The 27919-nt window shown below is 45.2% G+C and overlaps 1 protein-coding gene across 1 annotated transcript; it reads right to left on the reverse strand.

The window, feature by feature from the left end:
* LOC144482150 (NACHT, LRR and PYD domains-containing protein 3-like) lies at positions 1-27919 on the reverse strand. Its single transcript, XM_078201371.1, has 7 exons — positions 27243-27919; positions 23832-23918; positions 16895-17065; positions 12553-12723; positions 8863-9030; positions 4749-4900; positions 1-32 (listed from the first exon to the last, which is right to left on the reverse strand). The coding sequence occupies exons 1-7, from the start codon at positions 27917-27919 to the stop codon at positions 1-3; spliced, it is 1458 nt and encodes a 485-aa protein (XP_078057497.1).

The following is a 27919-nucleotide window of genomic DNA, read 5'->3' on the forward strand; positions in this document are numbered from 1 at the left end:
TTACCAATGTCCAACATGCATCTTTATAGACACTTGAACAGGAGACAAACATAGGAATATAAACCGCAAATGGGCAGTCAGTACTGGGTCTGAATAAGGATTAAGAGTTGCCACAGGCTTGGTGGGCCGAAGGGCATGTTTACAGTGTTGTATGGTTCTTTGTTCTACTTTGTATAAGATTAAAATCACCCATGATTATTGCAGTATGTTTTTACAACACCCCATTATTTTTCCTGTGTATTGTGTCGGAGATTGTGACTATTGTTAGGGGCCTATAAATGATTCCCACAAGTGAACTTTTAACTTTGTTAATTCGTATCTCCATCCAAACTGATTCCGCATCATGATCATTTGAACTAAGTTCACCTCTCGCTACTGTACTGACATCTGTTACTAACAGTGAGACTCCACCACCATGTCCTGTCCTCCATTTACTGTCATCCACTCACTCTCCCCCTTTTTCACAAATCACTTGAATCACAGGGGGACCAATATCCTGGCCTTAGGTTGGCTAAGGCTACTGGGGAGAATTTAAACTAGATAGGTTGGGGGGAGGGGAGCTAGAAGAGTTGACTAGGATCAAGGAACTAATTGATGGGGGGGGGGGGAGGATGCAGGGGTAAGGGGAATTACAAAATTAATGGTAGAGGAGAGGGTGCAAGTGAATGAAGGCGGTAATTTAGATAAGGGAGTAGAGGGAGAGGGTGTTCGCGACTCATCAAAGCGGGTCCAGATAAAAGCTGGAATAAGGACACTTTGCCTGAATGCACGAAGCATTCGGAACAAGGTAAATGAGTTGATGGTGCAAATCAGCACAAGTGGGTATGATCTAGTGGCCATTACAGAAACGTGGCTGAAAGGTGACCAGGACTGGGAGATGAATATGCAGGGGTATCAGGCGTTTAGGAAGAATAGACAGGAAGGAAAAGGTGGTGGGGTCGCGCTATTAATAAGAGATAATATCAGGGTAGTACTGAGGGATGACATAGGCTCTGAGGAATAAAACGTGGAATCATTATGGGTAGAGATGAGGAATAGTAGAGGGAGAAAGACACTAGTAGGTGTGGTATATAGGCCCCCAAATAATAATGTTGAGGTAGGGAGGGCTATAAACAAGCAGATAAGGGATGCGTGTAAAAACGGAACGGCAATAATCATGGGGGACTTCAACATGCACATTGACTGGCAGACTCAAGTCGGTAAGGGTGGAATGGAGGAAGAGTTCTTAGAATGCTGTCGGGATAGTTTCCTTGAACAGCATGTTACGGAACCGACGAGGGAACGAGCTATTTTGGATCTGGTATTGTGTAACGAGGTAGGTAGAATTAAGGATCTTATTGTGAAGGACCCTCTTGGGTCTAGTGACCACAATATGATCGAATTTCTGATTCAGATGGAAGAGGAGAAAGTTTGGTCCCAAACCAGTGTCCTCTGTTTGAACAGAGGGAAATATGATAGGATGAGGGATGAATTGGCTAAGGTAGACTGGGAGAGCAGGCTGGCAGGTAGGATAGCTGAGGAACAGTGGAGGATTTTTAAGGAGATCCTTTTCAGTTCTCAGCAAAAATATATTCCAGCAAAAAACAAGGATTGTATGAAAAGGGAGAACCAGCCGTGGATAACGAAGGAAATAAAGGAGAGTATTAAAAAAAAAACAGCTGCGTACAGAGTGGCCAAAAATAGTGAAGAAACAAGTGATTGGGAAAAATTTAAGAAACAACAAAGAGAGACTAAGAAAGCGATAAAGAAAGGAAGGATAGACTATGAAGCTAGGCTAGCAATTAATATAAAAAATGATAGTAAAAGTTTTTATAAATATATAAAAAGGAATAGAGTGGCTAGAGTGAATGTTGGACCCTTGGAAGACGAGAGGGGGGAGTTAATAGTGGGAAATGAGGATATGGCTGAGTCTTTAAATACGTTTTTTGTGTCGGTCTTCACGGTGGAGGACACAAATAGTTTGCCAAATATTAACGATAGAGGGTTGGCAGCAGGAGAAATACTTAATACAATTAATGTTACCAGAGAGGCAGTGCTGGGTAGACGAATGGGACTGAAGGTGGACAAGTCCCTGGGTCCGGATGGAATGCATCCCAGGGTATTGAAATAATTGTCAGAGGTAATAGTGGATGCGTTAGTGATTATTTATCAAAACTCGTTGCATTCTGGGGTAGTGCCGGTTGATTGGAAAACGGCTAATGTTACGCCGCTGTTTAAAAAAGGAAGGAGACAAAAGGCGGGTAACTATAGGCCGGTCAGCTTAACGTCTGTAGTAGGGAAAATGCTGGAATCCATTATTAAAGAGGAGATAGCAGGGCATCTGGAGAGAAATGGTTCGATCAATCAGACGCAGCATGGATTCATGAGGGGAAAGTCGTGCTTGACGAACATGTTGGATTTTTATGAAGATGTGACTCGGGCGGTTGATGGAGGAGAACTGGTGGATGCGGTGTTTTTGGATTTCCAAAAGGCGTTTGATAAGGTGCCCCATAAAAGGCTGCTGAAGAAGATTAGGGCACACGGAGTTGGGGGTAGTGTGTTAAAGTGGATTGGGGACTGGCTATCCGACAGGAAGCAAAGAGTCGGAATAAATGAGTGTTTTTCCGGTTGGAGGAAGGTAACTAGTGGCGTGCCGCAGGGATCGGTACTCGGGCCGCAACTATTTACCATTTATAGAGATGATCTGGAGGAGGGGACAGAGTGTAGGGTAACGAAGTTTGCAGACGACACAAAGATAAGTGGAAAAGTGAATCGTGTAGAGGACGGAGAAGATCTGCAGAGAGATTTGGACAGGCTGAGTGAGTGGGCGAGGATATGGCAAATGGAGTATAACGTTGAGAAATGCGAGGTTATACACTTTGGAGGAAATAATAACAAATGGGATTACTATCTCAATGGAAACAAATTAAAACATGCTACCGTGCAAAGGGACCTGGGGGTCCTTGTGCATGAGACGCAAAAGCCCAGTCTGCAGGTACAACAGGTGATCAAGAAGGCAAATGGGATGTTGGCCTATATTGCGAGGGGGATAGAATATAAAAGCAGGGATGTCTTGATGCACCTGTGCAGGGCATTGGTGAGGCTGCAGCTGGAATACTGTGTGCAGTATTGGTCCCCTTATATGAGGAAGGATATATTGGCATTGGAGGGAGTGCAGAGAAGGTTCACCAGGTTGATACCAGAGATGAGGGGTTTGGATTATGAGGAGAGGCTGAGGAGATTGGGTTTGTACTCATTGGAGTTTAGAAGGATGAGGGGGGATCTTATGGAGACTTATAAGATAATGCGGGGGCTGGATAGGGTGGAGGCGGAGAGATTCTTTCCACTTAGTAAGGAAGTTAAAACTAGAGGACACAGCCTCAAAATAAAGGGGGGTCGGTTTAAGACAGAGTTGAGGAGGAACTTCTTCTCCCAGAGGGTGGTGAATCTCTGGAATTCTCTGCCCACTGAGGTGGTGAAGGCTACCTCGCTGAATATGTTTAAAGCGCGGATGGATGGATTCCTGATCGGTAAGGGAATTAAGGGTGATGGGGATCAGGCGGGTAAGTGGTACTGATCCACGTCAGATCAGCCATGATCTTATTGAATGGCGGGGCAGGCTCGAGGGGCTAGATGGCCTACTCCTGCTCCTATTTCTTATGTTCTTATGTTCTTATGATGCTGTGCCCGGGGAGAGCTGTGCACATCTGAGGAGGAGGGGACCTCAGAGGGTGAACCATAACATCATTCCCCCACACACTCAACATGTGTGGTGATCCATTTTGGCAGATCCAATGGGATGGAGCAGCAGTATAAAATGAAGGGTACCATTCTTAGCAGTGTCGAGGATCAGAGGGACCTTGGGGTCCGGGTCCATAGGACTCTTAAATCGGCCTCGCAGGTGGAGGATGCGGTCAAGAAGGCGTATGGCGTACTAGCCTTCATTAATCGAGGGATTGAGTTTAAGAGTCGGGAGATAATGCTGCAGCTTTATAGGACCCTGGTTAGACCCCACTTGGAGTACTGCGCGCAGTTCTGGTCACCTCATTACAGGAAAGATGTTGAAGCCATTGAAAGGGTGCAGAGGAGATTTACAAGGATGTTGCCTGGATTGGGGGGCATGCCTTATGAGGATAGGTTGAGGGAGCTTGGTCTCTTCTCCCTGGAGAGACGAAGGATGAGAGGTGACCTGATAGAGGTTTACAAGATGTTGAGGGGTCTGGATAGGGTGGACTCTCAGAGGCTATTTCCAAGGGCTGAAATGGTTGCTACGAGAGGACACAGGTTTAAGGTGCTGGGGGGTAGGTACAGGGGGGATGTCAGGGGTAAGTTTTTCACTCAGAGGGTGGTGGGTGAGTGGAATCGGCTGACGTCGGTGGTGGTGGAGGCAAACTCGTTGGGGTCTTTTAAGAGACTTCTGGATGAGTACATGGGATTTAATGGGATTGAGGGCTATAGATAGGCCTAGAGGTGGGGATGTGATCGGCGCAACTTGTGGGCCGAAGGGCCTGTTTGTGCTGTGGCTTTCTATGTTCTATGTTCTATGTTCTATAAGGATTTGTGGGACTGACATCCCATTGCTCAGGGATCAGAGAGAGAAGCAACAGGAGTCAGAGGGAAAGCAGTTTTCCTTATTCATAACTGACGCCAATAGTAATGGGCAGTGTTTTTTATACAAATACCAGTGGTGAAATTATATTGTTGAATATTCAGTTATTATAAACACAATCTCACACAGTCTGCTACTTACTCCAGTTTCTGTATTTTACAGTCCGGATTCCTCAGAGCCACAGACAGCAGTTTCACTCCTGAATCTCCCAGTTTATTCAAACTCAGATCGAGATCTATCAGTGAGCGGTTTGTACTGAGAGCAGAGGCCAGGTCCTCGGCACAAGATTCTGAGAGATCATTAACATTCAGACTGGAGATCGGAGAGAGAAAAATAACAGGAATCAGGGTAAATCCACAGTGTTTTTAAGAATAAGATCATTAACAATAATAACGTACAGCGCGGGACATTCAAGAAACACAACTTCAGTTGATACAGAAGGCAAAATTCTATTGATGCTGTAAATCTGAAATATGAATAAAACATGTTGGAAACTCTCATCAGGTCAGGTAATATCTGTGAAGATAGAAACATATTTAGTTTCAGTTCAATTAGCGAAACTTAGAAATTGGAAATAGCAGTGAATTAAATTGTTTTAAGTGACAGGGAGCTGGGGATGGGCGGGTGACAAGGAAAGAACAAAATGGAAGTGCCGGAGTGATTAAATGTAAAAAAGGATTATGGTGAAAGAGAAAAATACAGGATTCCCATGTCCTTACCCTGAGGGAGAGACATGGGATGGTCAGTGGCTCAGGAATGGATTTAGTGCTTTTGCTGAAGATAATGTGAGAGAAACCTTTTTCACGATGCCAGTGGTTCGGGTCTGGAATGTACAGTCTGGAAGTGTGGTTGGGGCAGGCTGATTCGAGGCATAACAGAGGGCAGTCAATGAACAATCGAATGAAACAATGTGCAAAGATACGAGGAGAAGGCAGTCGAATGAGACAAATTCCTAATCCTAGTTTGGTGAGCCGGTGCAGACACATTTCGCCTCGTGGTGCTCCGCAATAATTCTGTGAAGATAATGGTTGGAAATGTATCGAGATTTTAACTGGAAGCTGGTGATGTTGCAGTGTCAACAGGGTTAGGTAATTTAGCCAGTGTCCACAAAGGGCCATTGGTATCTCTCTCAGGTAGAATCACAGAATTGTTACAGAGCAGAAGGAGACCATTCGGCCCATGGTGTCTGCACTGACTCTCTGAATGAGCAATTTACTAAGTGTCATTCCCCCAAATTCTCCCCTTAACCCTGCACATTCTTCCTTTTCAGATCATAATCCAATTCCCTTTGGAAATTTTCAACTGAACGTGTCTCCACCACACTCTCAGACAGTGTATTCCAGCCCTTAACCACTCGCTGCAGAGGAAGTCCCGGTTCAGGCAATGCTGGCACGGGCAGCACTTTGATAGGCAGCAGCTCTGGAGAGTCCAGTGAGGAAGACCTGGTTACTGAACACAGGGCTGAAATGGGAGGAGGAAGGTTAAACCCAATTCAATGATGCACTTGGCAACACTTGGTAGTGTTCCCCCAGGCTACATGAGTTTGGACCAAATTTCTGTTCTCTCAGGACTGGAGAATATCTGCCACATCAATCCAGTATAACGGGATGGAGATTGCTGGAGACCTGAGCAGGCGTGGGTTATGGGGTTGCAGTGAGGCAAAAGGATAATAACTTGCTATGTTCTGACAAGGTGGTGAACCATCTTATAGCATATAATCTGAGGCATATGGGATCGAATGAGAATGAAAGTGAAATTGTAGAAAGGTCATCCCCACACAGACACAGGCAATGCCCAGACTGCAGCATCGACTGTCAGAGACATGTCAGCCTCTCTCTGCAGAGTTCTAGTTATGATGTGGAGATGCCGGCGTTGGACTGGAATAAACACAGTAAGAAGTTTAACAACACCAGGTTAAAGTCCAACAGGTTTATTTGGTAGCAAAAGCCACACAAGCTTTCGGAGCTCTAAGCCCCTTCTTCAGGTGAGTGGGAATTTTGTTCACAAACAGAGCTTATAAAGACACAGACTCAATTTACATGAATAATGGTTGGAATGCGAATACTTACAACTAATCAACTCTTTAAGAAACGAAACAATGTGAGTGGAGAGAGCATCAAGACAGGCTAAAAAGATGTGTATTGTCTCCAGACAAGACAGCCAGTGAAACCTGCAGACCTGCGTGAACCTGCAGAGTTTCACTGGCTGTCTTGTCTGGAGACAATACACATCTTTTTAGCCTGGCTTGATGCTCTCTCCACTCACATTGTTTCGTTTCTTAAAGACTTGATTAGTTGTAAGTATTCGCATTCCAATCATTATTCGTGTAAATTGAGTCTGTGTCTTTATAAGCTGTTTGTGAACAGAATTCCCACTCACCTGAAGAAGGGGCTTAGAGCTCCGAAAGCTTGTGTGGCTTTTGCTACCAAATAAACCTGTTGGACTTTAACCTGGTGTTGTTAAACTTCTTACTGAGTTCTAGTTAGTCAGATAACTCTTGCACTGTGAGAATGGAATGGTAGTCATGATGTGGAGATGCCGGCGTTGGACTGGGGTAAACACAAGCAAAAGCCTGTGTGGCTTTTGCTACCAAATAAACCTGTTGGACTTTAACCTGGTGTTGTTAAACTTCTCAGAATGGGATGGTCACAGGCAAGAGGCTTTCCCTGTGTCGACATGATGGTCAGTCAGGTTGTCACCAGCATAGGCTTGTGTCTTTGATGGGAGAGTAACAATGGAACTTAATGTGCCTGTCGAAGAGAGCACGAAAGGTCAGGAAATGAACTGAAAATGGTGACAGCGTCCACATATTGCAGCGTTGGAACTGGGCGAACAGCAGGTAGTGTGGGAAATCGCTGATTGTGATATTTGTTGTGGAGCTGAGAGTGTGCGGTCGAATGGATGGGCACAGGAGACTCTCTGGTACCCGCAACACAGAGCTTGTGTGCCCATCACTGGTCACATGGAACCGGCTGAAGGACGTGTTGGCATATACATATTATTACAAGCCATGCCTTGAAGAAATATATTGAATATTGAAAGATACGCAACCAAATCTAACTAGACACCCAACAACATTACCAACTCCCAGCCACCATCCAAACTGCTGATTAACCCTCCAACCCAACACAATACAACTCGACCACCCTCCCGACACCCAGAACTAATCCTTGAACCTCTCCCCAGCTCCCTGACTAACCATTCATCCAGCGACACATCAACTCATTCACTCCCACAATCAACTAACACTTATGGAGCTCCCCGGGGTCACTGTGCTGTAATTAAGGTGTGCTCGCTCTACCGCGACTCCACTCTGCCCTGATGGAGATCGCCGGGGTCACTGTGCTGTAAATAGGGTGTGGGCTCGCTCTACCGCGACTCCACTCTGCTCTGATGGAGCTCCCCGGGGTCACTGTGCTGTAATTAAGGTGTGCTCGCTCTACCGCGACTCCACTCTGCTCTGATGGAGCTCCCCGGGGTCACTGTGCTGTAAATAAGGTGTGCTCGCTCTACCGCGACTCCACTATGCTCTGATGGAGATCGCCGGGGTCACTGTGCTGTAAATAGGGTGTGTGCTTTCTCTCTTCCCTGACTCTGCTGTGCTGGAGCTCCCCGGGGTCACTGTGCTGTAAATAGGGTGTGTGCTCTCTCTTCCCCGACTCTGCTCTGAGGGAGCTCCCCGGGGTCACTGTGCTGTAAATAGGGTGTGTGCTCTCTCTTCCCCGGCTCTTGTCTGCTCTGATGGAGCTCCCCGGGGTCACTGTGCTGTAAATAGGGTGTGTGCTCTCTCTTCCCCGGCTCTTGTCTGCTCTGATGGAGCTCCCCGGGGTCACTGTGCTGTAAAGAGGGTGTGTGCTCTCTCTCTTCCAGGACTGTGCTCTGATGGAGCTCCCCGGGGTCACTGTGCTGTAAATAGGGTGTGTGCTCTCTCTTCCCCGACTCTGCTCTGATGGAGCTCCCCGGGGTCACTGTGCTGTAAATAGGGTGTGTGCTCTCTCTTCCCCGACTCTGCTCTGATGGAGCTCCCCGGGGTCACTGTACTGTAAATAGGGTGCGTGCTCTCTCTTCCCCGACTCTTGTCTGCTCTGATGGAGCTCCCAGGGTCGCAGTGCCGAGGATCCTGGGAGAAATATGCAGCAGTTTCAGGTTGGGAGAATTTTTAAGCATACCAGCAATCTGCTTAACATTGCTGATGCTTGGAAGGTTCAGGCCCATTTAGACTTTAATACATTTAAATTTTAATTGTTACACTAAAAATTAACACAAACACTCACGAGATCCATTCCAGATTCCTGCAGGTCAGAATGAGGTTGCGGAGAGCAGGGACAGATTGGTCTGTGAAGGAGTTTGTTCCCAGGTTCAGAATCCTCAGTGACTGTTTTGTACAGAGAGCGGAGGCGAGATCCTGAGCACAAGAATCTGTGAGAGCGTTCTCATACAGACTGGAGATCAGAGAGAGAAATAACAGGAATCAGGCTCAATCCCCAGCGTTTTAAATAATACTGTTAATAACAATAATAATGTATTGTATCAGACATTCCAAAAACACAACTTGCATTTCTGTAGAATGAGGAAATACTTATGTTCTTATGAGCGAACTTTCTCTGAACTGGTTCTAATACAATTCTATCCTGTTTTAAGTCAAGAGCTCAACATTATACACATTACTCCAGTTGTGATCTGATGAAGGTCGTGTAAAGCTGCAGCAAAACCTTCTTACTCTTACCTTCCATTCCTATTGCAATAAGAACGTTAAGAAACAGGAGCAGGAGTCATCCATTCTGTCCTTCAAATCCACTCCATCATTCAATGTGACCATGGCTGATCCTCTGCTTCAACACCATTTCCAGAATTATCCCTGCATTCCTTGATTCACCAGCATTCTAATGGGAAACAAATACCCCTCATCTCAGCCTAAATAACTGCCCCTAATTCTCAGACTGTGTCCCAGGTTTCAGACCCTCCAGCAAGGGGGAAACATCCTTCCTACATCTGGCCGATTGAACCCCGTAAAATAGTGTAGGTTTGAAAGCGACCCTTCTTTACATGCCAAGTACATCTTTGCTTCAGTCAAGAGACCAAAACTGTACACAATACTCCAGGTTGGTCTCAGCAAGGCTGCATATAATTGCAGGAAGACATCTTTTCCCTCAACTCAAATCCTCTTAGAGTAATGGCTAACATACCATTTGTTATCTGAACTGCTCTCATCTTAGCTTTCAGTGCCTCATCAACAAGGACATCAAAATATCCTTGGAATTATCTTAATTTCTGTTTTTTCTACAAAATTAGATAACCTCACATTTTTCCACCTTGTCATCCAGCTGGCAATCCTTTGGCCGCTCCCTGAGCCTCTCCCCATCCCCTTGAAACATCTTTGCATCCTCCTCAAAATTCAGATTTCCACCGAGTTTTCGATTAATTGCAAATTTGGAAATATTATATTTGATCCCCACATCCATATCATTGATATAGATTCTGAATAGCTGAGACCCAAACACTGATCCCTGCCGTACTCCACTAGTTAGAGGCTGTCAACCCAAAAGTAACCCATTTATTCCAACTCATTGTTTCTGTCCATTGATCAGTTCTCAATCCATGCTGGTATATTCCTCCCAATCCCACGTGCTCCAATTTTATTTAATAACCTCTTGTGTGTGAATCATGCAACTATAGAATCCCTAGTGTAGGAATCGTCATTCGGCCCATCGAGACACACTGACAGAGTAACTTACCAAGGTCCGCTCCCCATAAACTCACAAATTTACTCGGGCTAATCCAACTAACCTACATATCTTGGGGCACTGAGGGCAATTTTACCATGGCCAATCCTTCTAACATGCATATCTTTGGAGTGTGGGAGGAAACCGGAGCACCCAGAGGAAACACACGCAGACACGGGGAGAATGTAGAAACTCCACACAGACAGTCACCCAAGGCTGGAATTGAACCTGGGCCCCTGGCTGGAATGCAACAATGTTAACCACTGTGTCACCATGCCAGCCTTTCATAAATCCATGTTGGCCCTGTCTAATCCTGCCATTAATTTCGAAGTGTTCTGTTATCACTTCCTTTATTACAGATTACTATAGGATTTCCATACCATCAATGTCAGACTAATAGATCTGCAGTTGCCCAGTTTCCCGTAACCCCACATATTTACTCTGTTAATCCCCCAAACCGACACATCTTGGACACTAACGGGCAATTTAGCATGGCCAATCCACCTAACCTGCACAGTTTCTTTGGACTATGGGAGGAAACAGGAGCAGCCGAAGGAAACCCACACAGACATGGGGAGAACGTGAAAACTCCACAGACAGTAGTCCAAAGCTGGAATGAATCCGGGAATCTGAAGTTGTGCGACAGCAGTGCCAACCCCAGTGCCACATCTTCACTTAATCTAATACAGTCCTTGAATTAGCAACGGCTGGAACACTTCTGCTGCTGTTTTGCAAATGAAAGGAATCTATTTTTGTTGGAAACGCCACACATTTGCACATCACCATGTCTAAAACAGCTTGTTGTGTGATTGGCACTGGAACATGCTTCTCCAAGAAATTGCTTGAATACATTCTGTGAACGAATCTCCTATTCAACTTTTGACAATCTGAGCGATTTATACAGTAAATGGAAGAAGCCATAGGAGCCTTGACCTACAGAGGGATCTGTGTGTACAAGTCTACAGGTCCCTGAAAGTGGCAACACAGGTGGATGAGGTGGTCAAGTTGGCACATAGCATGCTCGTCTTCATCGACCGGGGCATCGAGTATAAAAGTTGGCAAGTTACTTCAAAGCTGTATAAAACTTTAGTTGGCCACATTTGAATATTGCTTGCAGTTATGTTCGCCACATTACCAGAATGATGTGGATGCTTTGGAGAGGGTGCAAGGAAGGTTTACCAGAATGTTGCCTGGTCAAGGACGGTTAGGTGATGGGGAGACATTGTATAAACACAGATTGTTTCACTACAAAAAGGGGAGGCTGAGGGGTGACCTGATGGAGGTGTCCCCAATTATGAGAAGCATCAATATGGTGGATAGTCAGAGACTTTTCTCCAGGGTGGAATGATCAACTACAAGAGGGCACAGGTTGAAGGTGAGAGGAGCAAAGCTTGGATGGAGGTGTGTGGGGTAAGTTTTCACCCAGAGGGTGCTGGGTGCCTGGAAGGGACTGCCAATGGAGGTGGTAGAAGCAGGCATGTTTCCAATGTCCAAGGTACATCTTGGTAGACACATGAACAAGAGACAAACGGAGGAATAGAAACCGCAAATTGGCAGTAAGTTCTGGGTCTGAATAAGTGTTAGGAGGCGCCACAGGCTTGGTGGGCTGAAGGGCCTGATACTGTGCTGTGCGGTTCTTTGTTTTTCTTTGTATATGAAGATTAAAATGACCTGTGGTTATTGCAATATGTTTTTACAAGGCCCCATTATTTTTCCTGTGTATTGTGTTGGAGATTGTGACTGTTGTTAGGAGCCTATCAATGATTCCCACAAGTGAACTTTTAACTTTGTTAAACCTGATCTCTATCCAAACTGATTCTGCATCTTGATCATTGGAACTAAGTTCATCTCTCGCTACTGTACTGACATCTGTTACTAACAGCGAGACTCCACCACCATGGCCTGTCCTCCATTTACTGTCATCCACTCACTCTCCCCCTTTTCACAAATAATGGATGCTGTGTCCCGGGAGAGCTGTGCACATCTGAGGAGGAGGAGAGAACCTCAGAGGGTGCACCATAACATTATTCCCCCACACCCTCGACATAAGGATTTGTGGGACTGACATCCCATTGCTCAGGGATCAAAGAGAGAAGCAACAGGAGTCAGAGGAAAAGCAGTTTTCCTTATTCATAACTGACGCCAATAGTAATGGGCAGTGTTTTTTATAAATACCAGTGGTCAAATTATATTATTGAATATTCAGTTATTATAAACACAATCTCACAGTCTGCTACTTACTGCAGTTTCTGTATTTTACAGTCCGGATTCCTCAGAGCCACAGACAGCAGTTTCACTCCTGAATCTCCCAGGTTATTCAAACTCAGATTCAGATCTATCAGTGAGCGGTTTGTACTGAGAGCAGAGGCCAGGTCCTTGGCACAAGGGTCTGAGAGATCGTTATCATGGAGACTGGAGATCAGAGAGAGAAAAATAACAGGAATCAGGGCAAATCCACAGTGTTTTTAAGAATAAGATCATTGACAATAATAATGGGCAGTGCGGGACATTCAAGAAACACAACTTCAGTTGATACAGAAGGCAAAATTATATTGATGCTGTAAATCTGAAATATGAATAAAATATGTGGAAAATCTCAGCAGGATAGGCAGTATCTGTGAAGAGAAAAACAGATTTAGTTTCAGTTCAATTAGCTAAAATTAAAACTTGGGAGTAGCAGTGAATTAAATTGTTTTAAGTGGCAGGGAGCTGGGGATGGGCGGGTGACAAGGAAAGAACAAAATGGAAGTGCCGGAGTGATTAAATGACAAAAAGGATGATGGTGAAAGGGAAGAGCACAGGATTCCCATGTCCTTACCGAGAATCACAGGGAGGGACATGGGATGGTCAGTGGCTCAGAAATGGAGTGTGTGGTGGGGTTGAAGATGATGAGAGAGAAACCTTTTTCACGATGCCAGTGGGACAGGTCTGGAATGTACAGTCTGGAAGTGTGGTGGAGGCAGGCTGATTCGAGGCATAACAGAGGGCAGTCGATGAACATGCGAATGAAACAATGTGCAAAGATACGAGGAGAAGGCAGTAGAATGAGACAAATTCCTAATCCTAGTTTGGTGAGCCAGTGCAGACACATTTCGCCACGTGGTGCTCCGCAATAATTCTGTGAAGATAATGGTTGGAAATGTATGGATATTTTCACTGGAAGCTGGTGATGTTGCAGTGTAAACAGGGTTAGGTAATTTAGGCAGTGTCCACAAAGGGCCATTGGTATCTCTCTCAGATAGAATCAGAGAATTGTTACAGAGCAGAAGGAGACCATTCGGCCCATGCTCTCTGCACTGACTCTCTGAATGAGCAATTTACTAAGTGTCATTCCCCCAAATTCTCCCCGTAACCCTGCACAATCTTCCTTTTCAGATCATAACCCAATTCCCTTTGGAAATTTTCAACTGAACGTGTCTCCACCACAGTCCCAGACAGTGAACTCCAGCCCTTCACCACTCGCTGCAGGGGATGTCCCGGTTCAGGCAATGCTGGCACCGGCAGCACTTTGATAGGCGGCAGCTCTGGAGAGACCAGTGAGGAAGACCTGGTTACTGAACACAGGGCTGGAATGGGAGGAGAAAGGTTAAGCTCAATTCAATGATGCACTTGGCAACACTTGGTACTCTTCCCCAAGGCTACCTGAGTTTGAAGCAAATTTCTGTTCTCTCAGGACTGGACAGTATTTGCCACATCAATCCAAGTATATCGGGATGGAGATTACTGGAGACCTGAGTAGGCGTGGGTTATATGGTTGCATGAGGCAAAAGGAGCTCAGGCTCGAAGGGCCGAATGGCCAACTCCTGCTTCTAGTTTGTATTTTAATCATGTTTCTCTGCAGGTTATGTTGTCGGCACCGTGCTATCTGTAGCCGGTTTCCTTTATTGTTACTGAAGCAGTATAATTGACATCATGTTGATTTTAATCTGAACTAATGCAGTGTTCTGTTGTTTCAGTGTTTCCCCTGGGATGGCAGAGTAGAGCTTGATTGCGGGTGATTGACAGGTTATGTCATGTGACTGAGGGACAGCTATTTTTCACAGAACATTCTCGTTTCAATTCTGCTTTCAGAAGCTGCTTGAAGTTAACACAAACAGCAGTGCTGTTTCCCTCTCTGAAGTTGGAGTTTTTGCTGTTTAAGTGTTGCTGTGTTGGAAGCTGTCAGAGACTGGGGTTACCTCTCCGCGGTTGGACTGTTCGGAGGCTACATCCTTCTCTGAAAACAATTGTCGGTTGGCTGTCTGGATGTGTTAAAAAGCTGGAAATCGGCAACACGTGAGCAGACTTGTTTTTGTGCTAACTAACGTTGGACAAGGCTGTATGTCTGTGGGTATTGCTTTATATTGGAACAACAGAGATAGCGAGCTGTTAAGAGTTATACTGTGTCATGTTTAAGTCTTGCAATTGGGAAAGGTTATGTTAATTCTTGTTGTTATATTCTAACTGCATTCTTAAATAAACTGTGTTTGATAAAAGCATCCTCGTGGGTCACTTGATTCATACCTGGAGTGAAACACCTCATGCTCATGAATGCCAAAATCAAATATAAAAGTGCTTGTCTGAATGCTTCTTAAATGTTGCGAGTGTTCCTGACTCCACCACCCTTTCAGACAGTGAGATCCAGATTCCCACCACCCTCTGGGTGAAAAAGCTTTTCCACAGAACCATAGAATCCCCACTGTGCAGAAGGTGCCCAATCGCCTCATCGACTCTGCACTGACTCTCCGAAAAAGCCAGGCCCACACAACTGCTTATCACTGGACATTTATCACGGCAAATCCACTGAAACTACATATCTTGGGACACTAAATGATAATTTAGCATGGTCGATCCACCTAACCTACACATCTTTGGACTGTGGGAGGAAACCAGAGTACCTGACGGAAACACGCACACATGGGGGAAACATGCAAGCTCCACACAGGCAGTCACCCGAGGCCAGAATTAAACAAAGGTCTCTGACGTTGTGAGGCAGCAATGCTAACCACTGTGCCATCTTCGATTCTCCTCTGAAACTCCTCCCCAATGCCTTAAATCTATGCCCCTGGTTATTGTCTCCTAAAACAAAGGGGAAAGGTTTATTTCTATAATTTGATACAACTCCACATGGTCGTCCCCCTGCCTTCCCTGTCTGAAAAAAATAACAGGAGCATCGACATACAGATGGATCTGTGCGTACTTGTCCACTGATCCCTGAAAGTGGCAACACAGGTGGATAACTTGGTCAACAAGGCATGCAGCATGCTTGCTTCATTGGCCAGGGCATCAAGTATAAAAGTTGGCAAGTACTCATACAGAATTACTGTATAATACTGTATTAAACCTTACTTAGGCCCAACATGGAATATTGCATGCAGTGCTGATCGTCAGACAACCAGAAGGATGTGGCTGCTTTGGAGAAGATGTAAAGAAGGTTTACAAGGATGTTGCCTGGTCTGGTTACGGTATGAAGAGAAGTTGAATAAACTCGGATTGTTTTCACTGGAAAGACGGAGGCTGAGGGGTGACCTGATAGAGGCAGATATATGGTTGATAGTTGGAGTCTTTTCCCCAGGGTGGAAAGGTCAACTACAAGACGGGACAGTTTGAAGGCAAGAGGGGGAAAGTTTAGAGGAGACGTGCGGGAACGTTTTCACATAGAGAGTGGTGGGTGCCTCGAATGCACAGCCAGTGAAGTTGACGGAAGCAGGCACGTTCCCGATGTTCAAGGTTTATCTTGATAGAAACATGAACGGGAAATGAACAAAGGAATAGAAACCGCGTACGAGCAATAAGTACTGGGTCTGAATAAGAATGAGGAGTCGCCGCAGGCTTGGTGGGCCGAAGGGCCTGTTACTGTGCTGCATGGCTCTTTGGGTCTTCTTTGTACATGAATGTTAGAATCATAGAATCCCTACAGTGCAGAAGGAGGCCATTCGGCCCATCGAGTCTGCACCGACCACAATCCCACCCAGGCCCTACCCCCACCGGAGCACCCGGAGGAAACCCACGCAGACATGTTAAAATCACCCGTGATTATTGCAGAATGTTTATACAAGACCCCATTAATATTCCTGTGTATTGTGTCGAAGAGTCTGAATATTGTTAGGGGTCTATAAATGATTCCCACAAGTGATCTTTTAACTTTGTTAATTCTTATCTCAACCCAAACTGATTCTGCATCTTGATCATTGGAAGTAAGTTCACCTCTCTCTACTTACTGACATCTGTTACTAACAGAGAGACTCCACCACCATGGCCTGTTCTCCATTTCCTGTCATCCACTCACTCTCCCCCTTTTCACAAATCAATGGATGCTGTGTCCGGGGAGAGCTGTGCACATCTGAGGAGGAGGAGAGGACCTCAGAGGGTGAACCATAACATGATTCCCCCAGTCCCTCAAGATAAGGATTTGTGGGACTGACATCCCATTGCTCAGTGATCAGAGAGAGAAGCAACAGGACTCAAAGGAAAAGTAATTTTCCTTAAACATAACTGACACCAATCGTAATAGGCAGTGTTTTTTATACAAATACCAGTGGTGAAATTATATTGTTGAATATTCAGTTATTATAAACACAATCTCACACAGTCTGCTACTTACTGCAGTTTCTGTATTTTACAGTCCGGATTCCTCAGAGCCACAGACAGCAGTTTCACTCCTGAATCTCCCAGTTTATTGACACCCAGATTCAGATCTATCAGTGAGCGGTTTGTACTGAGAGCAGAGGCCAGGTCCTCGGCACAAGAATTGGTCAGAGTGTTATCACAGAGACTGGAGATCAGAGAGAGAAAAATAACAGGAATCAGGGTAAATCCACAGTGTTTTTAAGAATAAGGTCATTAACAAAAATAATGTACAGCGCGGGACATTCAAGAAACACAACTTCAGTTGATACAGAAGGCAAAATTTTATTGACGCTCTAAATCTGAAATATGAATAAAACATGTTGGAAACTCTCATCAGGTCAGGCAATATCTGTGAAGATAGAAACAGATTTAGTTTCAGTTCAATTAGCGAAACATAGAAATTGGAAATCGCAGTGAATTAAATTGTTTTAAGTGACAGGGAGCTGAGGATGGGCGGGTGACAAGGAAAGAACAAAATGGAAGTGCCAGAGTGATTAAATGACAAAAAGGATGATGGTGAAAGGGAAGAGCACAGGATTCCCACCTCCTAACTCTGACTCACAGGGAGGGACATAGGATGGTCAGTGGCTCAGGAATGGAGTGTGTGGTGGGGTTGAAGATGATGTGAGAGAAACCTTTCTCACACTGCCAGTGGTTCGGGTCTGGAATTCACAGCCGGGAAGTGTGGTGGAGGTCGGCTGCATCGAAGCTGTCAAAAAGGAATTAGATGATTATTTGATTATAAAGAATGAACCGGGATATGAGAAAAAGGCTAAAGAATGACACAGATTCCTAATGCTAAGTTGGTGAGCTGGTGCAGATACGATGGGCCAAATGGCCTCATTGTGCTCCGTAAGAATTCTGTGAAGATATTGGTTGGAAACGTATTGATATTTCAACTGGAATTTGGTGGTGTTGCAGTGTGGACAGTGTTAGTAGCCATAGTCCTCAGTAAAATATTAATATTTCTCTCCAATAGAGTGAGACAATTTGTTACATGTAGCTTCAGGGATACAACTTAGTAAACGTGAGGCAATGGGAGGAGGTGGGACTCCATGAACCCCACAGCTGGTACGAGGACCAAAGCCTCAACATTAGCATCATTCTACATCACACTCGAGACATGAACCAAATGAACTAACCAAGTCCACACATTGCCAGAACGGGCACATTAATGTCTGACAGGTTATGGGAATCCGTCCACTCAGGCAGCACAGGTAGAATCACAGAATTGTTACAGAGCAGAAGGAGGCCATTCGGCCCATTGTATCTGCACTGACTCTCCAAATGAGCAACTCACTCAGTGTCATTCCCCCACCTTCCCCCAAAACCCTGTGCATTCCAGAGCTTAACCACTCTCTGCAGGGAAGGCCCCATTCAGGCAATGCTGGCACCAGATTTAAAGGCAACCAGCAGCAATTTTAAAGGCTCTGAAGGGGGCAGTGAGGGAGCCCTGGTTAATGAACAAAGGGCTGAAATGGCAGACGGCAGATTAAACCCAATTCGCGGAGACTTCCCTGGAAATTGTCAAGGATGTATCGGTTTGGAGGGAGGTTCTGTTCCCTCAGGACTGGAGGAGGAGACCTGTCACATCAACCCAAGCAAGTCTGGATGGAAACTGCCAAAGGCCAGAGCAGGCAGCACGCGGCTGCAGTGAGGCAAAGGGATCAATAACCTGATATGTTCTGACAAGGAGAGCGTTAAACTTACAGGCTGATATGTGAAGAAGGATGAAAGAGAAATTGGGGAAAGAACATCTCCACCCAGACACTGGCAATGCCCAGACAGCAGCATCAACCTTCAGGAACATGTCAGCCTCTCTGTGAAGGGTTCCGGTCAGTCAGAGATGACTGCTACACTGCCAACACTGAGTGCCCATCCTGGTGGTCCCATGATGGGCAGTCTGGCAGCACCATAGGCTTGTGTGTGTCTTTGATGGGTGAGTAACAATGGAAATTTATGTGCTTGTAGAAGAGGGCACTCAGCATCAGAGAAGGAGCCAAGAGTGACAGTGTCTGGATTGTGTCATCCTTATGCCAATGGAAGATGCAGTGCTGGAGCTGGGAGACCTGGAGGCTGGGTGGGCAATTGCTGATGGTGAGATGGGTTGTGGATCCAGAGAGACTGAGTGAGTGAATGGATGGGCACAGGAGAGGCTCTGCTGCTGAGTCCAAAACCTGGTGCTTCCATTGGTCACATGGAGCTCTGGGTTAGGAACAGTCTCCAGGACATGTTGGAATGTGCATTACCCTCGAACATTCTTCACTCTCTCACAAATCAACAGCTGCTGCGAGAGGGAGACAAGTGTCTACCTCGGAAGAAGAGGAGGGTTTCACAGAGTTTCTGTAATGTTTCTGTCACATTATTCCCCATAACCTCCACCAGAGCAGATACTGTCTCACACGATTAGCAAAGGGGTTACAATCTGGCAGCACAGGACAGCACACACAAACCCGAGCAGCTGATGGAGGCAGGAATAGCTGTGTTCACTCACACTCTCGAGAGGACAGGTCATTGTCAGCTTCAGGAAGATGAAATGTGACTGGAGTCTTTAACAATGCAGCAGATACTGGAGCTGCAGCTTAAGATATTTTAACATTCGGTGGAGTTTCCAAAGGCTGTGTGTATCCATACACAAAGGATGGAGGAGTCAGTCCAGGCCAGCAGTGTTACCATGTCTCAGGTATGAGCACAAATAGCATCCTCCAGAGAGAGATTGGTGACCTTCATGGAGAGTCACATCCAGCCTCTCACCCACAGGAAATACACATGAACCTGTATGTTCTCACCACCTCCATGAGCTCTGTGGAACACGGGCTTCGGGAGGGGTGGGAAAATGTGGCTGGAGTCACTGTCAGGACCTCCCCAGCTGAGCAGGGAGGGTCTAGTTTGCCCTGAATGGATAGAGCAGCGGCTGCCTGCAGCATCTGGTGGCTCCTCTCAGGATGCCCCTGGTGTGGGCAGTGGGTCATCTTCTGCTCCGACTGTGACACAAGCACCTCACGAAGCTATGATGACAGAGCCAACTCCAGCATCTGTGCAGAGGACCAGCAGTTGGCCGGATCCTTCCAGGACTCAGGAAATCCGAGGACAAAGGCCACAGTCATCGAAATTCTCAGAAGAGAGAGGTAAAAATGCTTCCTGCAGCTCAGCGGAAAGTGCAGAGATGGGTGTGGTTGTCATGGTGGGGTTGCTTCCTTGGGCTTCACAGGGTTATACTTTGTAATTACTGTCACTTTGTTATGTATGTATTTTCAGTAAATTCAGAGATGGAGCACCACTAAAAAAAATCCCTCACCATATTACTGGGTCTTTAACAGTTCTCTGGGAATGTGAGATGGGAAATACAGCACTGAATCAGGTCAATACAATTCCAAAATACCTTTGTTTCATGTCGTGACGGCTCCAGGGAAATTATAAAACATTCACAGAAACAGCAACAGTGCTGGAGATGGTGGAAGATTTATTACACTGAATGGCTGTGTGAGTTAAGGTTCTTGGAAAACATGTCTGCATTACTGAATCTCCATCCTCCCTGACACATATCCCATATCCCTGGCCTGTGGTCCATGGGGTTCCTCATCATGAAGCATCTGGTCAACATTGTATTGCATCACACTTTCTTCAAAGCTTCACCAATCTAACTCCAGGTTGTATCGCACACAGCACAACACCAGGGCATTTGAGACCCTCTCTGAGTATATTGAATAGTTCCACCAGATCCATCTTTAGAATTCCTCTGGCCTGTGCAATGGTCACACTATTTGTCCTGTTGCAGCTGTTTTTTCTCTCTTCTGTGACTGAGTTTGGGTTACACACAGGCACAATTCCCCATCCCTACAGTGGGTAGCGCTTGTCTTTATGAATTCTTTCAAGGGATGATGGTATCACTGGCAATGCAAACACTTGCAGCCCATCTCCAATTGCCCTTGAGAAGGAGGTGGTGAGCCATCTTCTTAAATTCTGCAGAGCATCTGGTACAAAACCGGAAGGAAGGGACATCCGGGATTATGATCCCGCATCAGTGATGGAAAAGCAATATATTCCAAGTCAGAATGGTGTGTGGTTTGGAAAGAAATCTGAAGCTGGTTGGTGTTCCATCCTTCTGATATCCTTGGCCATCTCGGCGATGGATAATGCCTGTTTGGATGATGCTGGCTCAGGAACCTTGGTGGGCTGCTACATTCCACCTTGTATGTGGTAAAATACTGCCACTGTGCGTCAGTGGTAGAGACAGTCAATAGTTTGGTGAATGGCCAGCTGATCCAGTGGGCTCCTTTTCCATGGATGAGCTTCTTCAGTGTTTTTGAAGCTGCAGTCAATCCAGCAAGATGAGCGGATTCCATCACACTGCTGACTTGTGCCTTGGAGATGGTGGGAAAAATTTGGGAGACAGGAGGCGAGTTCCTCATCTCCGAATTCCCAGACTGTGATCTACACTTGGAGCCATAGTGTTTACAGTTCAGTGTCTGTTCAATGGTCCCAGTGCACTCCCACCACTCAGGATGTTGATGGTCGAGGATTCAGCGATGGTGCTGCCATTCAATGTAAAGGGAATATGGTTAGATTCCCGTCTGTTGGAGATGGTCCTTGCCTGGCATTTGTGCAGTGAAACATTACTTGCCATTTATCAGGTTAAGCCTGAACGTTCTTCAGACCTTAAGACGCTAGCTCTATCGAAAAGTCATCCAGATTCGAAGGGTTAGCTGTTCTCTCTCCACAGAAGCTGTCAGACATGCTGAGCCATTCCAGCATTTTCTGTTTTGTTCAGGTCTTGCTGTTTATAGACATGGACTGCTTCAGTCTCTGAGGAATTGTGAACAGTACTGAGCATTGTGCAATCATTAGTGAGCATCCTCACTTCTGACATTATAATGGAAGGGAGGTCATTGATAAAGCAATTGAAGGTGGTTGGGATTTGGACATCACCCTCAGGAACTCCTGCAGTGATGTTCATGAGGCACTGGAAGGATGACACTTTTCTGATGATCAAGAGCAGACTGATGGAGCAGCAATTCATCAGATTGGATTTGCCCTGTTTTTTCCCACATTGTCCGGTAGGTCCAATGTTGTAGCTGTACTGGAACAGCTTGGCCAGGGGAACGGCTAGTTATGGAGAACAATTCTTCAGTACAATTGCTGGGTACTGCCAGGCTGACAGAGTTTGCAGTACGCAGTGCCTTCAGTCATTTCTTTACCTCACATGCAGTGAATCAAATTGTCATCTGTAATGTTGGGGACCTCAGGAGGAGGCCGAGATTAATCATTCTACTCAGCACTTCTGGCTGAAGATGGCACTGATGCTCTGGGTTCCCTCATCAGTAATGATGGAATTCTTGTGGCATGTTTATAGAATCATAGAATTCCCACAGTGTAGAAGGAGGCCCTTTGGCCCATCGAGTCTTCACCAATTCTTTGAAAGAATATCATATCCAGGCATATCTCTGTAACTGCACATATATGGCCCACTAATCCCCGTAACCTACACACCCTGAGACACCTAGGGACAACTTAGTATAGCCAATTAACCGAACCTGCTCATCTTTGGACTGTGGGAGAAAATTGGAGTACCCAGAGGAAACCCACACAGACACTGGGAGAACGTGCAAACTCTACACATAAAGTCACCCAAGGCCGGAATTGAACCCTGGTCCCTGGCGCTGTGAGGCAGCAGTGCGAACCACTGTGCCACCTTGTCGCCTAATGTAACCGGCATGTCCAACATTTTGTGGCATGTCTAACACTACTTATGACTGGATATGGCAAGACAGCAGATCTCTGATCTGATCCATTGGTTTTGGTGTGATTGAGCTCGGTCTATCATATGCTGCGTCCGCTCTGTGGTCTGGTGGCCATGTGCTGGAGCTTCACATCTCATCTTTAGATAAACCCAAGTCTCATTTGGTAGTACATGTAAAGAAAATTAGTCGTAGTAACACAGTACTGGTTGCTGGGGAAAGCCACTGTCAGCTTCCTATAAATGAAAAGGTACAGTTCACCTCTCCTGCCTGTTTCCTGTCACTCAGATAACTTCATATCCAGGCTGCCTTTGTCTCTTTTATTTCATGGTCTGCAACTTTGCTGCCAAGCTTATTTTGTGTCTACTAATAGCGGACAGTGTTTTTAATAACATAAATACTGACAGCAATGGTATATTTAGTATCATTATTTGTGTTCTTAAAAACAATGTCCATTATTGATAGGGACATCATTCAGACTATTCTGCACTGTGATTATTGCCATTGCCAGCTGAACTGTGCCTTGAACTGCTGGGTTGTAAGCTCTGGAATTCTCTTCATAACCCTCCCCATCTCCATCTCTGCATTCTCTTTTCAGATGCTCCTTAAGCTCCGTTTAACGTAAATTTGAGAGTGGATCCCTCGGCATAAAACTCATCTGAATTCAATGGAGGTTGTAATCTGCCTTACCGATATACTGCAGTTTTCTATGTTTAATCAAACTGAGAAGCCGACAGACATAAACATCTATAATCTGAATGACAAATTAAACTAAATTCAACATGTGACCAGCCATATCTGGTAATTCTATAAACATTTAATTGTTTTGTCCATCTTTTTTATTCTCATGAATGGTTTTGAAAATAATTATAAATGATTAGATAATTCTTTCACTCCTGAATCTCGCAGTTTATTGTAACTCAGGTTCAGACACATCACTGACTGGTTTGTACTGAGAGCAGAGGAGAGAATATCTGAGGCTGTTACTCTCCAAACTGGAGATCAGAGAGAGAAAGATTTCAGGAATCAGAGTGAATCCGTGGTGTCTAACACGAATACTGACGGGAATGACGTGGAATGGTTATTAATGACACGATTACTGACACCGATAATAATTTACAGTGTCAGACATCCACTGATTATTAACACAATCTCACACAGTTTGATACTTACTCCAGTTTCTGTATTTTACATTCTGGATTCCTCAGAGCCACAGACAATAGTTTCACTCCTGAATCTCCCACTTCACTGGAACACAGACTAAATGGAGAAAGTGAGAAACACATTAAATTCAGATTAATGTTCAGCAGGAAAAATAGCTGGATCTATTTTTGTGTCAGAAACTTAGCACGAGTAGTGAACTGATTCAAGTTACGATATTATATCTCATCCAAGTTGATCTTTCTCTACACCCCAGCTGTGACTGTAACACTACATTCTGGACTCTTTTCTTTCCTTCCCTATGTACGTTATGCTTTGGCAGTAATAAAGGTGACAATAATAAATCAAATAATATCAAATCCTTTCTGTTGAATGGAAAAGGCAATAGTCAGCATTGAAACAATTGAACAATTAACTCCCACTGGTTTGCCTACTGGGGGAAACCACTTTTACACCTCCCAAAATGTATATTTTGTTTAATTGTCCATGGGATATGGGTGTCGCTGGCTAGACCAGCATTTATTTCCCACTGCTAATGGCCCCCAGAGGAGGTGATGCCCACATCCTGTGAACAAGCAAGTCATTTTTAAACATATCCCACATTCTGGTCTCATGTCCTGATCATCAGAATTACCCTCCTGAATCTCACTGACCCTGCTAAGTTTCCAAAAATTCAAATAATTTCTGCTGTTACATAAATCCAGGATTTTATGAGAATTGTACATTTTACTGAGGGTTAAATGATAAAGTTGTGAGAGTGGATCCCTCGGGATTCCCTGTACTTCTTAACTATTGACATTGTAACATCTGTGTAATATCTCAGGGTGAGTTAAAGTGTGAAACTGCTTTAAGATCCATCCCCTAGATTTGATACAACCAGGAAAGATTATTCTCCCATTAGAAAGCTGAAATATTTCTGTTTGATGAGTTTATAGGGGAGGGGTGTCTCCCGCTACATTCCACAGTAAACAGGCTCTACATTTTCTGCAGGTATGGCTCGTGTTCTATCTCCGGGAAATACCGGGAGTTCCCTCTTCCCGGTAGATCCTCACATAGGAAAAGGATTATCCGAAAACCCTGTTTCATATCACTGACGGTTTGACTGGAGATTTTCCAGCAGCAGGTTTCCTCATTCAGGAAATTCTGGTTTCCTCGGCTCAGATGCAAGTTCTGCAGTCCTGCCACATTTAGCTGTGAATGATAGTGGACGATGAAACAACAGAAGGAGGAGGCTCCACAAATATCCCATCCTCATGACGGAGGAGACTCGCACATCAGTGCAAAATATATGGTTCAAATATTAGTGACTAACTTCAGTGGCTGAACCATTCAGAGGGCCCCAACTTCACTGACATCAGCTCATTCCATTCACTCCACATGACAATATTCCAGAAACTGTACTGAAGGTTACTGCTCCAGAAGTTGCTCTGTTCCTCGCCAAGCTGTTCCAGTAGAGCTACAACACTGATGTTTACCCAAAATAGTGGGAAATTGTCCAGATATGACCGTAAACAAAAAGGAGAGAACAAATCCAATCTGTCCATTTACCACCCCATCAGTCTACTCTCGATCATCAGCAGAGTAATGGAAGGCTAACGAGACTAACAAGTGACACTTAATTAGCAATGACCTGCTATCTGACTTGAAGCTTGTGTTTACTCAGGGTCACTCAGCCCCCTACCTCATTACAGCCTTGATGCAAACACGGACAACAGAGCTGAACTCAAGATGAGAGGGGAGAGTGTCTGCCCTTGACATCAAGGCAGCATATGGCTACATGTAGCAAAAAGGAGCCAGAGAAAAACTGAAGTCAATGGAAATGAGAAATGGGCAGCACGGTAGCACAGTGGTTAGCACTGCTGCTTCACAGTTCCAGGGACCTGGGTTCGATTCCCGACTCGGGTCACTGTCTGTGCGGAGATTGCACATTCTCCTCGTGTCTGCGTGGGTTTCCTCCGGGTACTCCAGTTTCCTCCCACAGTCCTAAGATGTGCGGGTTAGGTTGATTGGCCATGCTAAAATTGCTCCTTAGTGTCCTGAGATGTGAGGGATTAGAGGGTAAAATATGTAGGGATATGGGGGTAGGGCCTGAGGTGGGATTGTGGTCGGTGCAGACTCGATGGGCCGAATGGCCTCTTCCTGCACTGTAGGGTTTCTATGGTTTGCAGTCTCGAGGAAAATTTCAAAGTTTGAGGCATTGTAAACTGTGAGAAGAGCTTGGGACTGAAAAACAGACCATGGGGGAGTGTACAGACAGGTGGCAGATTAAGTTCAATGCAGAGACGGGTGAGGTGATACTTTCTGGTAACATGCACATGAGGAAGCAATATAAAATAATCGGTCGAATTGTTAACAGATTGCAGGATCAGAGGGACTGAACACATATGTGCACCGATCATTGCTGTTAGCAGGACAAGTGTAGGTACCAATTAATAAAGAAAACAGCATCTTGGGCTTCACTGTTATGTAATAATTTATGTTTGTGGGCATTACACAGTAATTCATGAGTTTAAGTTTAATTTGTGTTTCTGTGCTTGTGAGCTCAGAAAGGGCCAAAACTTTAATTTCACTTCATGTTAAACAAAGCTACCCGCCTGCGGGTTTTTGGTTTCAGTTTCAACTGTCCCTACATTTTAATTTAAGGTTTACGACGTTGTAAGAGTTATGAAGGTTTAAAAGAAATGGTTGCTTCTATTCAGAGGCCCACAATGAATGATAGAAGCACTGAGTTTCAGTTACAACCAGTTAATCCAGGAAGCAAGACGGAGTTCACAGAGGCTGCCAGTAGAGGCAGCGCAATGCAGGCATTCAGAAAGCAACCCGAACTGATGATGTCACCAGTGATCACGTGACTGATAAAGGGACATTGTCCCAATATAACACACACCGACTGTAATACATAACAGAGGTAGAGCGCAGTAAAATAATCCTGATCATAATTAAACACAAACTGTAAGCTGTACCGAACAAGAGAAACTAATTTCTGTATAGCATCGTACAGAATCAGATGGTTTCTGTTGGGAGAGGGAAAGATCCTTTTTCACATTTTGGAGGGAGGCCTTTACAGCAATAATTATTTAAAATTCATCCCAATAATGTTTTTCTTCATTCAAGGAACGTGGGCATCGCTGGTTATGCCAACATTTATTATCCACGCCTATTCCACGAGAATCTGCCTTCTTGAAATGATGTAGTTTTATCAGAGAATCATAGATTTATTCCAGGTTCAGAAGGAGGCCAATCGGCCCATCATATCTGCATCTGCTCTCAAATGAGCATTATTACTTTTCACCAGTCTCCCACACTTTGTGACCATTGGACATTGTTTCTCGACTTCCTCAAATGAACATGCCTCTGTTTTATGAGAACAAAGGAAATGGCTTCTCGACAATGAAAATATCCGCTATGAGACCAAACAGTTACCTCAACTCCTGACACTTGTGCAGAACGGATCCCAGCCGCCGGAGCCCTTCACACTGAATGTAGCATTGCCATAGATCGAGGTGTTTTATTGTATCACAGAGTCCAATGACATGAGACAGGACCGCACAGTCAATCGGGGTCAGTCGCAATCTGCTAAATGAAAGTGTTTCCACAGATCCCACTGTGTTCCGAGCCAGTGCTTTATTCTGAGACTCAAACAGGTAGTGGAATGTGTTCAGGAGCTTCCTCTTCCCAGTTTCAGTTTTTGTGTCTCCAATCTGCCCTTCAACCTTCTCCTTCACCCAGTCAATCACTCGGCAGGTTGTTTGATGAAGAAATAGACCCAGAAACTCCTGCAGGGGTCGAGCTGACTGTGGGGAGGAGAGACCAGCAACAAAACGGAGAAATGTCTCAAATCGCCCATCTTCCTCGCTGTGGGCTTCACGGAGGAGTTTCCCGATCTCTCCGGGATCTGGAGTCAGGAATTGTGTGAGTGCAGCTACAAACTCTTGGATGGTGAGGTGTGGGAATGTGTAAACCACACTCTGGGCAGAAACATCTCTCTCCAAAAGTTCCATCAGGAACCCAGACAGGAACTGGGAAGGTTGTAGATTGTACTCAATCAAATCTGCATCTCTAAACACAATCTTCTTCATGGAGATTCCTGTGTAGGCCAT

The sequence above is a fragment of the Mustelus asterias genome (genome assembly GCF_964213995.1).
Source record: "Mustelus asterias chromosome 26 unlocalized genomic scaffold, sMusAst1.hap1.1 SUPER_26_unloc_38, whole genome shotgun sequence".
Classification (NCBI taxonomy): Eukaryota; Metazoa; Chordata; class Chondrichthyes; order Carcharhiniformes; family Triakidae; genus Mustelus; species Mustelus asterias.